Raw genomic sequence first — 12,819 nt, 5'->3', positions numbered from 1 at the left:
AGAGCTTTAATGCAGTCCTTCCAGACACGTGATGACATGCACACAGCGCAAAACTAATATACTATTTTCTCACATATTTGCATTGTTTGTCTTTCCTGACTTTTGTTAAGGCAAAGAGCCAGTTATAACATTAAAATTAGTCTACAGGGTTATGATTATAGGCTAAATAAGTACTTTATTTGTTTGAAAATGACATTTTCACCAAAACTGCTTAATTTTTATTGTGCTACTAAAAAATCTTGTGTGCTACTAAATTTTTCAGCATAGTAGCACAGTGCTACTTGGAAAAAAGCTTAGCGTCAAGCCCTGCTCCTGCCTATTGTCAGAGTTTTATTTTTTACTTTTGTATGTAAAAACCATGTTCAACAAAGTATTAATCTGAGTATTTTTTACATAGTGTAACAACATGTCTTTGGGGGAAACTTTAAGATTCACTCATTTTATATCTGAGCCCACTCTCCTAGAATTAGCTGACTTGCAGTATTTGTATATAGCAGTTGAAAACAGGAATATCAGCTACTTTCACAGATTCAAAATTAATTTAAAGAATTAATTATTCAACTGTGGCCTTACTCCGTTTAATAAGATACACTTTGCTGGAGCTGATTCATACATGATTGAAAGGGCTAGTTGTGAATGTGAGGAGCGTAAAAGGACCTCATGTATTTTACACTTGGTGGAGATGAATATTGCACTTCATTTAAATTCAAGTTTCAAGCCTGGGCCTCTTTGAAAATGAGGATGAAACCTGCTGGGTATTCTACCAGAAATCTCTGCGTTACCAGCGACAATCAGCCTTTAAACACAGACCTACTTGTGTTTTGAGAACATTTGACTCTTTTGCCCGTCAGAGTTGGTTTATTCCCACTGAATACTTATTTACATTTTTGCTAATATAAAGTCACACCGCTCTTGCTTTTGGGCCTAAAACAAGAGCTCTGTAAATAATACAAGTTCACTGTTGTGTATTTAAACTTGGACTGAACCTAAGAGCTGTTGAGTTAGATTTTTCTTTACTCGGCCTTCAGTGGCTGTATCAAACACTGAGTTCGACAGAGTCAGGGACGCTCCAGTTAATGGGCTGAAAATACGCTACAATATGCACAGTGCAAAATATTTTGAGACTAACATCGAATCAAATGGTATGAATAGGAAGCTTGTATACCTAAACCCAAATGTCTGACTGCAGCTTTTTGCAGTGAGGAGCCCTGTTATTTTTGCTCTTCGCCCCCACTCACAGAGTAACTGCTTGAACTTTGCTGCTCTAATTAACCTCACATTACATAACGGTAGGTAGCAGCAGGTTCCAGCAAACAAGCTCAGACAGGCCAACTACCCTCTCTCCACCCATCACGAATTAGCGAAAATGTAAAGAAGCAGCTGGGTTAACGTTGAGGCAAACAACACTGAGCATGTACAAAGCCCCTGATATTGATCTCAGAAGGGGGTGGAGATGAAGCTGCTGCTCAGTGCTGGACTCTAGCAGCTATAGGTAATTTAGTTTAGTTTATTATTATGGATCCTCATTAGTCACTGCCTCAGCAGCGACTATTCTTCCTGGGGTCCTACATCACAATACAAAATTTAAAAAGAATATAAATAGATAGATAGATAGATAGATAGATAGATAGATAGATAGATAGATAGATAGATAGATAGATAGATAGATAGATAGATAGATAGATATAGATGCTCAATCCGAAAACATGTATACATATACAGGTAACAACCCAGATGTCATTTTAGTCACAGAAGTCAAGAGAAAGCCGGTAAAACGTGGGTCAGGTAAACAATACGACATCGCCATGACAACATATTGTCACGTGTATTGTTTTGCCTCGTGCTGACGGACCACTTGTTTACATAGAGGCTTGTTTATGCTGTTACGTGCAGCGGCTGTCGTCCGTCTGCCGTCTGCCCAATTTCACGTGAATGCAGCATGAAAAATACGATTGAGTTGCTTGCAACCGCAACGCTAGATGGGAGTAATTCCTACACAATGTACCTTTAATGAACATTCAAGACAATTCTCCAGACATATCCTGTAGCAAACAACAACTACAAATAACGCATCAAGCCAAAAAAAAGATGATTGAATGAATGAATTAATATGATAAAATAATAAAATAAATGACGGTTGAAAAAAGAAAATAAATGAGGCAGATGCATAGAGGCCCATAACCAAGTAGGAAAAAAACAAATCTAAATATTAGATGCAGTCCAAATGACCAGTCGTCAGTCAGCTGGCTGGTTCATGGTCCTCAGAGGACGAACCCTCAGGATTTCTAGAGGCACTATGAAGATGATACTTTTGTTTTTTAGTAAAATGTATCCACAGCTATTGTGGACATTACCTTGTAATCTGGTATGTGGTACAGACTGAAAACTTTATCTAACTCTATACAGTATATAGTATATATAATTCACAACAAAGGGTGACATTTAAACTGTATTTTTTTTTGTTTTGAAATCTAATCGCTCTTCATAATTGCTTTCAAGGATGCCATTGATATTTGCTGTAGTGTCTCATTACACCAATGTAATATATGCGCTCCTTAGCAGTGCAACCTCCGTTTATACTTTGTGTCTTGTTTCTGCTGGGTGCAGTGTGTTAATGAGACTACTTCTGCTCTTCTTCTTTTCTTTTTTTTTTAACCTCCTCTTGCTTATTCAGTCCTTTGCGACTCTCCTCATCATATTATTAAATTTTCAGTATTAAATTTGTGTTTCTCATCCACCCGAGGGGCTTAACACAGGTGTTCGCACGCCTCTCTCTCTGCGCGTGCAGCGGAGATGCAATCAAATTAACTTTCGTAAAAATAGTAATAGGTCATGAAAGCACTCACGGGCTGTTTGGATGTTTGGGATGAAACTAATTCTTTTTCAGTCAGCCTTACTCTTGACATTTGTGTTTGTGATCAAACTAATACATATTTCTTTCATGGTTTCTGGAGGGAAAAGTCACTGTAGCCAAGGTTTTTGCCTTCCAAACAAATTCATTTCTTTTATCTTCTCAGGAATGTCTATGTTAGCTTAGCTGGAGATTGTTTTTAACCGTTATTATCTCAGGAGTCAAAGTTGTTGTGGATTAAGAGGGAAGTAATTCATCTTCTTTCAATCATTAAAATCATATTCTCTCCATATTTATACTTGAAAAAATGCAAATATTATGAAGGATATATTTGTGATTAATCATAATTTCTTTTAAAGCATTTAAATAAATGCAGCAGCGATTCCTGGCACGTAACCACACACACAGACTCGGATTAGCTTTCAGAACTGCTTCATATTTTAGCTCCCAGTCTCCACATCATCCTCTCTGTCACTTCTCAAAAAATTAAATGCAGAAATAATCTTTAAAGGAGAAAAAACTGTGTGCTCCTCCAGATCACGTCGGGCTCTGTGCGGCTGGTGCTCCAGGACAGCAAGGCGTTAGTGAGTGAATGGAAAGAGCCGCAGGGCAGGAACATCAGCGTGGCTGCCTGCAACCACACACAGGTGGTGCTCGCCGTGGGGCGGGCCCTCTACTACCTGCAGATCCTGGCTGGAGAACTCAAACAGATTAGGTGAGACACATACACACACACACACACACACACACACACACACACACACACACACACTCTCTTGACACCCACATTATAAGGAGCACATTTTTTGTTGTTATATTTAATATTTTGTTAGAGAATGAATGCCAGTCATGGGTTATATATAGATTAAAATAACTGATACATGCTGAGAAAGTTTATGATAATAATATATCAAACATATCATGCTGTCTGTGATTATCTTTTTTAAAGGGATACTTCACCTAAAATCGATAATTCACCAATTTTCTACTCAGCGTCATGCCAAGGAAGGGTTTGGAGAACTTTTGGAGTTATCAAAAGGCTTTTGGAGTTCCAGTGGGGGTCCGGCTTCTAACGGATTTTCATATAATGGCGGTGGATAGAGCTCACTTTTGAATCGTCCAAAACACACTATGAAACATCCAAATAACTCCATACTGCTCGTCTGTACTGACCCAAGTGTCCTGAAACCGTCACATGAAAATCAATCAACTTTAGTTATATAGCACATTTAAAAAACCACAGGGGAAGACAAAGTGCTTTACATTGAGACATAAAATAGGTTTAAGATTAAGATCAAAGGCATAAAAGCACAAACACAAAATCACTTAAAAAGACAAACAAGAAAAAGCAAAAAAACTGAATAAAGGAACAAACAAGCGCACTGCAAGTGATTTTTAGGGAGTGACAGACAAAAATTAAGGTGAGTTAAAAGGCGAGGAAATAAAAGTGTGTTTTTAGAAGAGATTTAAAAACAGGAAGCGAGGAGGCCTGTCTAACATCTAAAGGCAGCTCATTCCAAAGCTTGGGTGCAGCAGCGGCAAATGCTCTTTCACCTCTGAGCTTCAGTCTTGTTTTAGGGACTGTCAGCAACAGCTGGTTGGCTGATCTTAGGGATCGGGATGGACAGTAAAAAATGAATTTGATCTCTGTTTTTAGCCTTGTTGTAGCAGTAGCTGCCAGTGGCTGCGCGAGATTTGCTGCGAGATGTTCTTCCGTGTTTACATCATACATCCAATGGTTTACAACGACAAACAAACATCTGGCAGCAAATCTCGCTCATGTGCATAAACATCAACAGAGCCACTGGGAGCTACTGCTACAACAAGGCTAAAAACAGAGATCACATTCATTTTTTCCGAACCACGTTTTCATGTGGCGGCTTCAGGACACTTGGGTCAGTACAGACGAGCATTATGGAGGTATTTGGATGTTTCATAGTGTGTGTTTTGGACAATTCAATAGTGAGCTCTATCCGCCGTCATTATATGAAAATCCGTTGCCAGCCGGACCCCCCCTGGAACTCTTAAAGTGTTTTGATAACTCCGAAAGTTCTCCAAACCCTTCCTTGGCATGACGGTGAATTATCGATTTTGGGAGAAGTATTTTTTGGGGCTTTTTGTCTTTAATTGATAAGATAATTAAGAGAGACAGGAAATGGGGAGACAGAGAGAGGGGGAGTGACATGCAGCAAAGGGCCACACCGGATCTGGGGGCGCCTGCTCAACCAACTGAGCTACACGGCGCCCCTGTACTCATCATTTTGAGGAGTTCAGACTGTTGTTGACCACGATATTAGAAATATGATTGATCAGATGAAGTTTTCAGACCTGCTGCTGCATCCGTCTGCAGCACTGTGAAGGTGGATGCAGCTGTTGTTCCAGACAACAAGAATCAGGCACCGGGGAATGAGCTGCTCATCACTTTTGTATTTGTCAAGTGGAGCTGTTGTTAATGAAATAGATTGTCAACAGACCGGGGTAATGACCCGGGGAAAAAAAAACAAAACAGCTGCAGCCAATTGATCTTAAAGATGAAAATGTAGAATTTTCCCACTGTTTTAGCAGAAATGTAGATGTTTTCTAGCAACTCCAGACAGTGTGAACTCCCAGGAAGACTGTGGGCTATTTCTCATTTTGCTCATCTCTCAAAAAAATCAATTATTTTGCTGTGTGTTAGTTAGCCAGTGTCTCCTGCTGTGTGTCCAACACACACTCCACATTCACACGACACGCAGGGCGGGTTATTGCCGGTTTCATCACGTCCCTCTGTACCTTCCTCAGCACCACGGAGATGGAGCACGAGGTGGCTTGCCTGGACATCACGCCCCTGGGGGAGGCCGGCTCAGAGTCACCGCTCTGCGCTGTGGGACTCTGGACTGACATCTCGGCCCGTGTGCTCAAGCTGCCCTGCTTCACCGCCCTGCACAAGGAGATGCTGGGGGGAGGTGAGAGGAAAGACACCGACACTAGAACAGGAAGGCTTGTTATTGGGGCAGCGATTGTGTGAACTCGACTGAGGAGGATGTGAACTCAGTTGAGTTACTGCAAGTGGTCTGTTCGAATCGAGTTCATTTACAATAAGTATAATTCATTATTTTCGGTGTTTGATTTTGTAACTGAGTTTGAAATTTATCATAAATAGATAGTATACCATAAATTCTCAAAAAAAAGAAGAAAAAAAGCAGAGTCTCGAATAGATGCCGGTCTCCTATACTGGCCCCGTCTGGCTACAGGTTTGAGCAAATAAAAGCCGAGTCTCAATTAGAAGCCGGGTTTATTTCTATTTTCTGCAAGTTATTGTGAATGTAGCCTACAAAACCTCTCAAAGTCCACGATCGCCCGTTTGAGCAGTTTTTAAGCTGTTTAATTCGTTTTAGAGTTTTCAACGGGCCTGAAAATTAAAACACGACCCTGTGCAACCGGTGGGTATTGAAGCCAAAAAAAAAAGTAAGAAGAGAACGATTTGACAGTATTTCCCAACTTTGCTGAACGTAAGATTTGTTCGAAATTAAATAAAAGCCGGCCCCATATAGCCGCCTGTCTCAAATAAACCGAGTCAGTTCGGCAGATGAAGCAAATAAAAGCCCGGGCTTCTGTTGGAGAATTTACGGTCGTCACAACTTAGCAGTCTTAACAGTTCACTGAACTAAGTTTCTTACATTTGTGTCGGCCTATATGAACGAATTGTCATGGACATTTATGGACTTGCAAGAGAAAGCACGTATTGGTTTTAAGTGAGCTGCGGGCTCCTTTTGTTTGGAAAAGTTGGCACGTACGTTGGAATAACACATACATTATCTCTGTGGGGTTCACAAATCCATGAAAGCAACGATTACTAATCTAAGCCAGACTCTATGAGAAACACTCATTTAGTGTTTATCCCTTAACAAGTCACTGCTTGTTAATGGATGATGATCAATATGTGAAAATTGTCAATCGGATTTGTTAATACGAATAAATTGGCCATTAAATGACTAAAATCAATCCCACCTTCCAATGAATGAACCAGTAGTGGCAGCAGCAGCAGCAGCAGGGGAGAGGGAATTAGAACTAGACATCCCCTCTCCTCCTCACATGGCTGATGGTTTCAAAAAGCTAGGAACAACTGTAACACCAGAAATACAAAATAGGATAATAATGCAACACAACAGTGGTGTAAACAAATGTGGGCAATCCATTAATGGAATCTCTCAACATTTGGCTTTGATGCAGGGAGGTAAACGAGAGGATCGATACCACATTCAGAAAACATGAAGCTGGAACCAGCAGGCAGTCAGTTCTGCTTTGCTTAGCATAGAGACAACAGCTTAGCAACAGCTCTCCTGGCTCTTTTCAAAGGGTAAAAATACCCATCATGTCTAATCTAAACTCGTTATATCTTGTTTTATGTTTGGGAGGAGGAAGTTCTCCGTTACCTGCAACTGCTCACGGCCTCGAAAGAGTCTAGAGCATCGATTACAGTCTAGGGAAAGGAGACGCAATATATTCATTTGTTACTGTTGGAGTGGAATGTGGGACTGTCCCTTTAAACTTTCCAATGAAAAAGTTCAACAATAGCGTAATTAAAACGGATTGTATCATCACCACTTTCATAGATTTCACTTAATGTTCCCCATTACATTCTTAATAACTTGATGAGCGCTTGAGCATCAACTGAAACACGTTCAGTGCAGCATTTAGACACTTGACCACCATTTAAACTTTGAACGTTGAAATATGCAAGAGAGGTCCTGACTACTTTTTTTTTGGGTTAAACTTATGAAAAAGTCAGCTGTCCCTGGAGACAGAGTTTCATAACGTAGTGAACCGGCACAGACTGGACCCTTACTTTCCAATTAGAGGGCTACATCCATTTAGAATAAAATCTCTACACTCTTTCCCCCACAGTGTGACTTTTTATTTTTCCATGTGCGTTTGATTGACAGCTGCTCTGCTCAAACTCTGAACCCTCTCACTTGCTAACAAGACCAGTCTGACTGCAGACTAAAAATTTTATAAGTCATGAACAGGAACCCTTCAAATTAAAAGCCACAATGTTTTTCTCTTGGACATATAGATATTTTTTTATCATCATCACCTGAAGTAGCAGATTTAAAAACTGCACTTTTGCACTTTAAAAAAGGTAGTGTTTAAATTAGTTAGTATTTTTGATGTTCTCTTTTTCTGTATTTTTTTTTTATAGAACACAGCTCTTTGTGTTTTAACATTATGGCCCTCTTACTTATTTGAATAACAACCTGCAATTTTTCAAGCAGCAACATTTTACAGTTTATTTTCTCTTTTCAAACAGTTTTTTTTATTTTTTTATAAAGTGTCAGCCTAGAAGCACTTAATCAAAGCCAGTGTTGTTTTGCTATAATTGGCCTGCAGTCATAAACTGCCTGGGAAACAGAACATCTGAATGCTGCAGTGTAAATATAAAATCTTCTGTCTTTTCTTTTTGTTTTTTTTTCTCTTCCAAAAGTTAAAAGCCAGTCCAACCAATAACCCTCATTGATTAATGTGACAGAGGCACTTTTGCGGACATTCATCACTCCGGTGTTCATCCATGAGCCTGTGACTTCACAGCACAGGAAAAATAAATCACTTGATTGTGTGTGTCCTCAGAGATCATCCCTCGCTCCATCCTAATGACCACCTTTGAAGGCAGCTACTACCTGCTGTGCGCCCTGGGAGACGGGGCGCTCTTCTACTTTGGTCTGGACCTGCAGACTGGTGAGTCCTTCACAGCCGCCGTCACAACGCCGTTTAGAGGAAAGCTAAGGGGGCCTCCAGGCGGGGCCACGGGTAGCTGTCTGAGAAGAACATTTTCATTTTTTCGATTATCATTTAATAGAGAATTGCATAACTGCCAGCGCTGTGTCTGGACACAACAGTGAAGGAACTTTTTCAGCCTAAAGAAAATGATAATTCAAGTTTTCATTTGACTTAAGTTTGGCAGAAATACAATTTTCTTTTTCGAGCACCTCATCCTATCTATTTTTAACTGTTATGTATGAAAATCCAGACTTCTCTTAAGGCCTCTCTTTATTTTATTTTATTTTTGATGGTTTTAAACATGTCATGCGCCACCACAGAGGGGATTTAGTTTCATCTAATAGAATGTTTCTTCTCCTATTAAATTATTCTGGGGCATATTTTTTTGCCTATATAGTGATAGTGGCAGTAGAAGAAAGACAGGATAGTCAGGGAGAGACTGAGGAGATGAAATACAGCAAAGGGAAGGAGTCAAACCCAGGTGGCTGCGTTTTGGCCTAACAGGAACACCACCGGGGTCCTGATGAAAAGATTTCTAAACAACACTGGTCCACAGATGCAACAGCCCACTGGACCTTGTCCCAGGTGTCCCCCCCGAGACCAGTCCAGCTCCAGCGTGCAGGGTTTAGTTGTATCTGGGTGCTGCACTATAAAAAATCGAACTCAATGTTCGCTAGTTAAATCTCCCCCTCTCCTTTCTCTTCTTTCTCCTCTTGGGTCGGGTATCAACACATATCTCCAGTTTCAAATTAAAATCCCTCCCCGTGCTGCAATATTGTGTGTAGGGGAAACACTGACACCCCGGCCCTTCATGATGATGCATCACAAAGCAAAAATGGAATCAGAGGCTCAGATATCCTGATGTTTTTTTTAGTACCTGTCATAGCTGTGTGTGGATCAGCCTCCAAATACACTTTGTGCATGCTTTTGTGCTTTAAAGAGGAACTATGCAGGATTTTTCCTGTGGCTATGCTACATTTTTACTTTAATTAAAAAGCTTCAGAGTAATTGTGATGGTTAAATACATGACTTGTTAGGAGTGAGAACGGAGGCTCTCTGCCTTCCACGTGGCGTCTCGTGGCTGAAAACCAACCTTGCAACATCAGTGTAGTACCTGGCTGCTGCCCTGGTGTCCCAGCTCTCCTCTCTGCAGCACCGCGACACAAACGCGCTCCGTAACACGCAATCTTTTGTTTATGACAGTTAAGATTACACAGATATACATGTTGTAATTGTAACATTGTATATTTTATATAACGTTATCCACCGCTCCATTTATTGATTTTTTGCCGGGTTTGTTGTAAACAAATGCACATGGCCAGGAGGAGGGTTAGCAAAACAGCGGAAAAGCAACCAGACTTGCATAGTTCTTCTTTAAAGGGGGAAAAATGCAAGTCTGGTCGCTTTTTCTCTGGGTTGGTTGCATAACTCCTCCTACAGTTTCAGAGTGCATATTTTCTCTGTGGTAAAAACTCACTCAACTCATGTGCATTTGTTTTTAACCAAACCAATGCTAAGGCAATCTGTGGAGCAATGTCAACTCCAGTGGGTAATGTTAATAAGAGATAACAGATTACAGGTTGTGTTTGTGTTGTAGTGCAGTAAAACAGTCCATGATTCTCGCAAGACGAGATCTGGGACACCGGGTCAGAGGCAGTGATCTTGAAATTTTTGGTTTTCGTCCCAGAGACGCTAGGTGGAAGACAGAGAGCCTCCATTCTCCCCTTAACAAGTCGTTTAACCATCACAATTAACTCCCAAGCTGTTTAAGGTAAAAATCTTGCATACGGTAGTTCCTCTTTAAGCTCAACAGCTACATTGTATGATAAAGGCTTTCACTACAATACTCGTTAGTGAAAACCAAGTGATGTCACCGAAATGATGTCATCCAGCCAAGATCCCCCAGTAATCCCATTTCACTTGTAAAAATTAAAGACTCCAGGTAAATGAAAAAGCCACAGGAGACATTCTGAAGCAGTTTTCTCAGGTTGTTCAGTCCTCCCTACTTATTCTTTTATTGAACAATTTAAAATTCACATCAATTTCATTTATTGGAAAACCCCTGTTCTAACTCGCTGATTCCAGATTCCCTTTTTTTATTTTTGACTTTTAAATTTGCACTTATTTATGCACCTCATTGAATTTATGTCTTCCAGCTGTTGACATTAGTCACAGCTTTACTGATTGGGAAATAAAACTAAGATTTTGGAGGCAGCACCTAGACAAATTATATTTTCAGGATGTAGCTCGTCTGCATTTTTAGTCTGTATATTTAGTCTGCCACACTTTCCCCAAATCCAAATCTTCCAGTTGCTTGTTTTGTCTGACTCACTGTCCTGAACATAATCAGTTTACTGGTGGAAAAGAGTCTCTTGCGCTTCAGCCCCCCCACTAATGGAGATCTGCACTCAGTGTTGGACAGGATAGAAACAGTTGGACGGGCATTTGAGACCACTGCACAAACAATTCATGTCCCTGGCAAACATTTTGTTCAGAATTAGATCAAAAACAAGGGAAAAGACTTGCAACCAGGATATTTTCTGCAAATAATTGTACTCATTAAGGCAAAACATCGGGACATCAAAAAACAAAGCCCATATAGTGTGTGTATATAAAAATATATACATATTACTGTTAAAGGGATAGTTCACCCAAAATTCAGAAGTTTTGGGAGAAGTTTCAGAGTCCTCCGTGCCTTCTCTGAGTTACAGGGGGGGGTCCGCGCAGCACTGCATGTCCATATGATGGTAGCGAACGGGGCTCACTTTTCTTCATCCAAAAAGACACACCAAAAAACCATCCAAATACCTCCATACTGCTCATCTGTAATGTCCCTCTTGTATTGAAGCCCCTCCCAACCCTTAGTCGACATGAGGGTGAGTAGAAAATGAGTGAAATTTGAATTTTGGGCGAACTATCCCTTTAAGATTATTAGTTTTTGGCAGATTTATGGAAAAACCTGGATAAATGATGGAAAATAAACCAAAACGACACAAAAGCAGATTCTTCCACTCAGCGCTCAGAGGCTCCTTCCCACTCAAAGGTTTGATGAGCACCAGTCAGATCATAGAAGTTCTGCATCCTACAGCAAATTTAGTTTTCTTTGACCCACGTGATGATTGTTACACATGAGGCTTGAGCTCATCTCCTCCCCCCCCAGGTGCCCTGAGCGAGCGTAAGAAGGTCACCCTGGGCACTCAGCCCACCGTGCTGAGGACCTTCAGATCTCTGTCCACGTCCAACGTCTTCGCCTGCTCCGACCGACCCACTGTCATCTACTCCTCCAACCACAAGCTGGTCTTCTCCAACGTCAACCTCAAGGAGGTCAACTACATGTGCCCACTGAACTCTGAGGGCTACCCCGACAGGTGAGCGCCACAACCCTCCCTGTCTCTCTGTTCTCTGTTGATGACAACATCAGGGTTCCCACACATCCTGGAAAACTTTGAAAAACCTGGAAAATGGTTCGGTTTTCCAGTCATAGAAAACACATGAAAATTGAGGAAAAAAAGTAAAATGTCCAGGAAAAGCTTGAGTGAAAACTTGAAAACTAGCGACTTTGAGTTGATGAGTGTTTCCAGTATTGGACCTTTTTTCTCCTCTGCTGAGTGACAGATAGATACTTTACAGAGAACTGTGTTGGGTGTGGTCTAAAAACAAAATCAACATGTTTTGCGTTGTTCTATGATAAATTTGTAGGTAAGTTAGAGCCATTGATTGCACATCTTTAAATCAGACTTCTGGGAGAGAGAACGAGAGAGAAGAATAAACATAGCTGGTTAAATGTCCAAAATAAGGTACAACTGTCAAAAAGACTTGAACATGCAGACAATGAAACTTTGCACTTTGCAGTGAGTAGGTACGCGCCTTCTTTCCCCACTTACTAATGCATCTCATGTCTTTCTTTCTTTTTTTCTTTATCAGTCTGGCTCTGGCCAACAACAGCACTCTGACCATCGGCACCATCGACGAGATCCAGAAACTCCACATCCGCACGGTTCCTCTCTACGAGTCTCCCAGGTCAGTGCCCCCGTCTGACTCTGACAGAGAGCGAGGACTCAACTTCACAACTTCAACTTCAACATTTCACACTCAGCAACTCTACACACCCTCCTGTGTGTGGGTCCTGTTACACATCTGCTGAATCATTTTTTGTTCCTTCTTTTTCTGCTTAAATGATTAAGTAACACCCATGAATCAGCATTGCTAAA

At 40.8% G+C, this 12,819-nt stretch overlaps 1 protein-coding gene across 1 annotated transcript in view; it reads left to right on the top strand.

Annotated features, from left to right (window-relative positions):
- Positions 1-12,819, top strand: part of ddb1 (damage-specific DNA binding protein 1) — a 59,375-nt gene that overhangs the window by 19,596 nt on the left and 26,960 nt on the right. Inside the window, exons 13-17 of the mRNA XM_085771854.1 lie at positions 3,388-3,566; positions 5,633-5,796; positions 8,459-8,566; positions 11,769-11,976; positions 12,533-12,628. Coding sequence (XP_085627980.1) covers positions 3,388-3,566; positions 5,633-5,796; positions 8,459-8,566; positions 11,769-11,976; positions 12,533-12,628 — 755 coding nt within the window. The remainder of the gene's footprint in view (positions 1-3,387; positions 3,567-5,632; positions 5,797-8,458; positions 8,567-11,768; positions 11,977-12,532; positions 12,629-12,819) is intronic.

Source organism: Trachurus japonicus, chromosome 3 (assembly GCF_045865225.1).
Source record: "Trachurus japonicus isolate A0001 chromosome 3, Traja_1.0".
In the NCBI taxonomy this organism is placed as follows: domain Eukaryota; kingdom Metazoa; phylum Chordata; class Actinopteri; order Carangiformes; family Carangidae; genus Trachurus; species Trachurus japonicus.
Note: the sequence above shows the minus strand (reverse complement) of the source record. Positions and strands in the feature narration are given on the sequence as shown.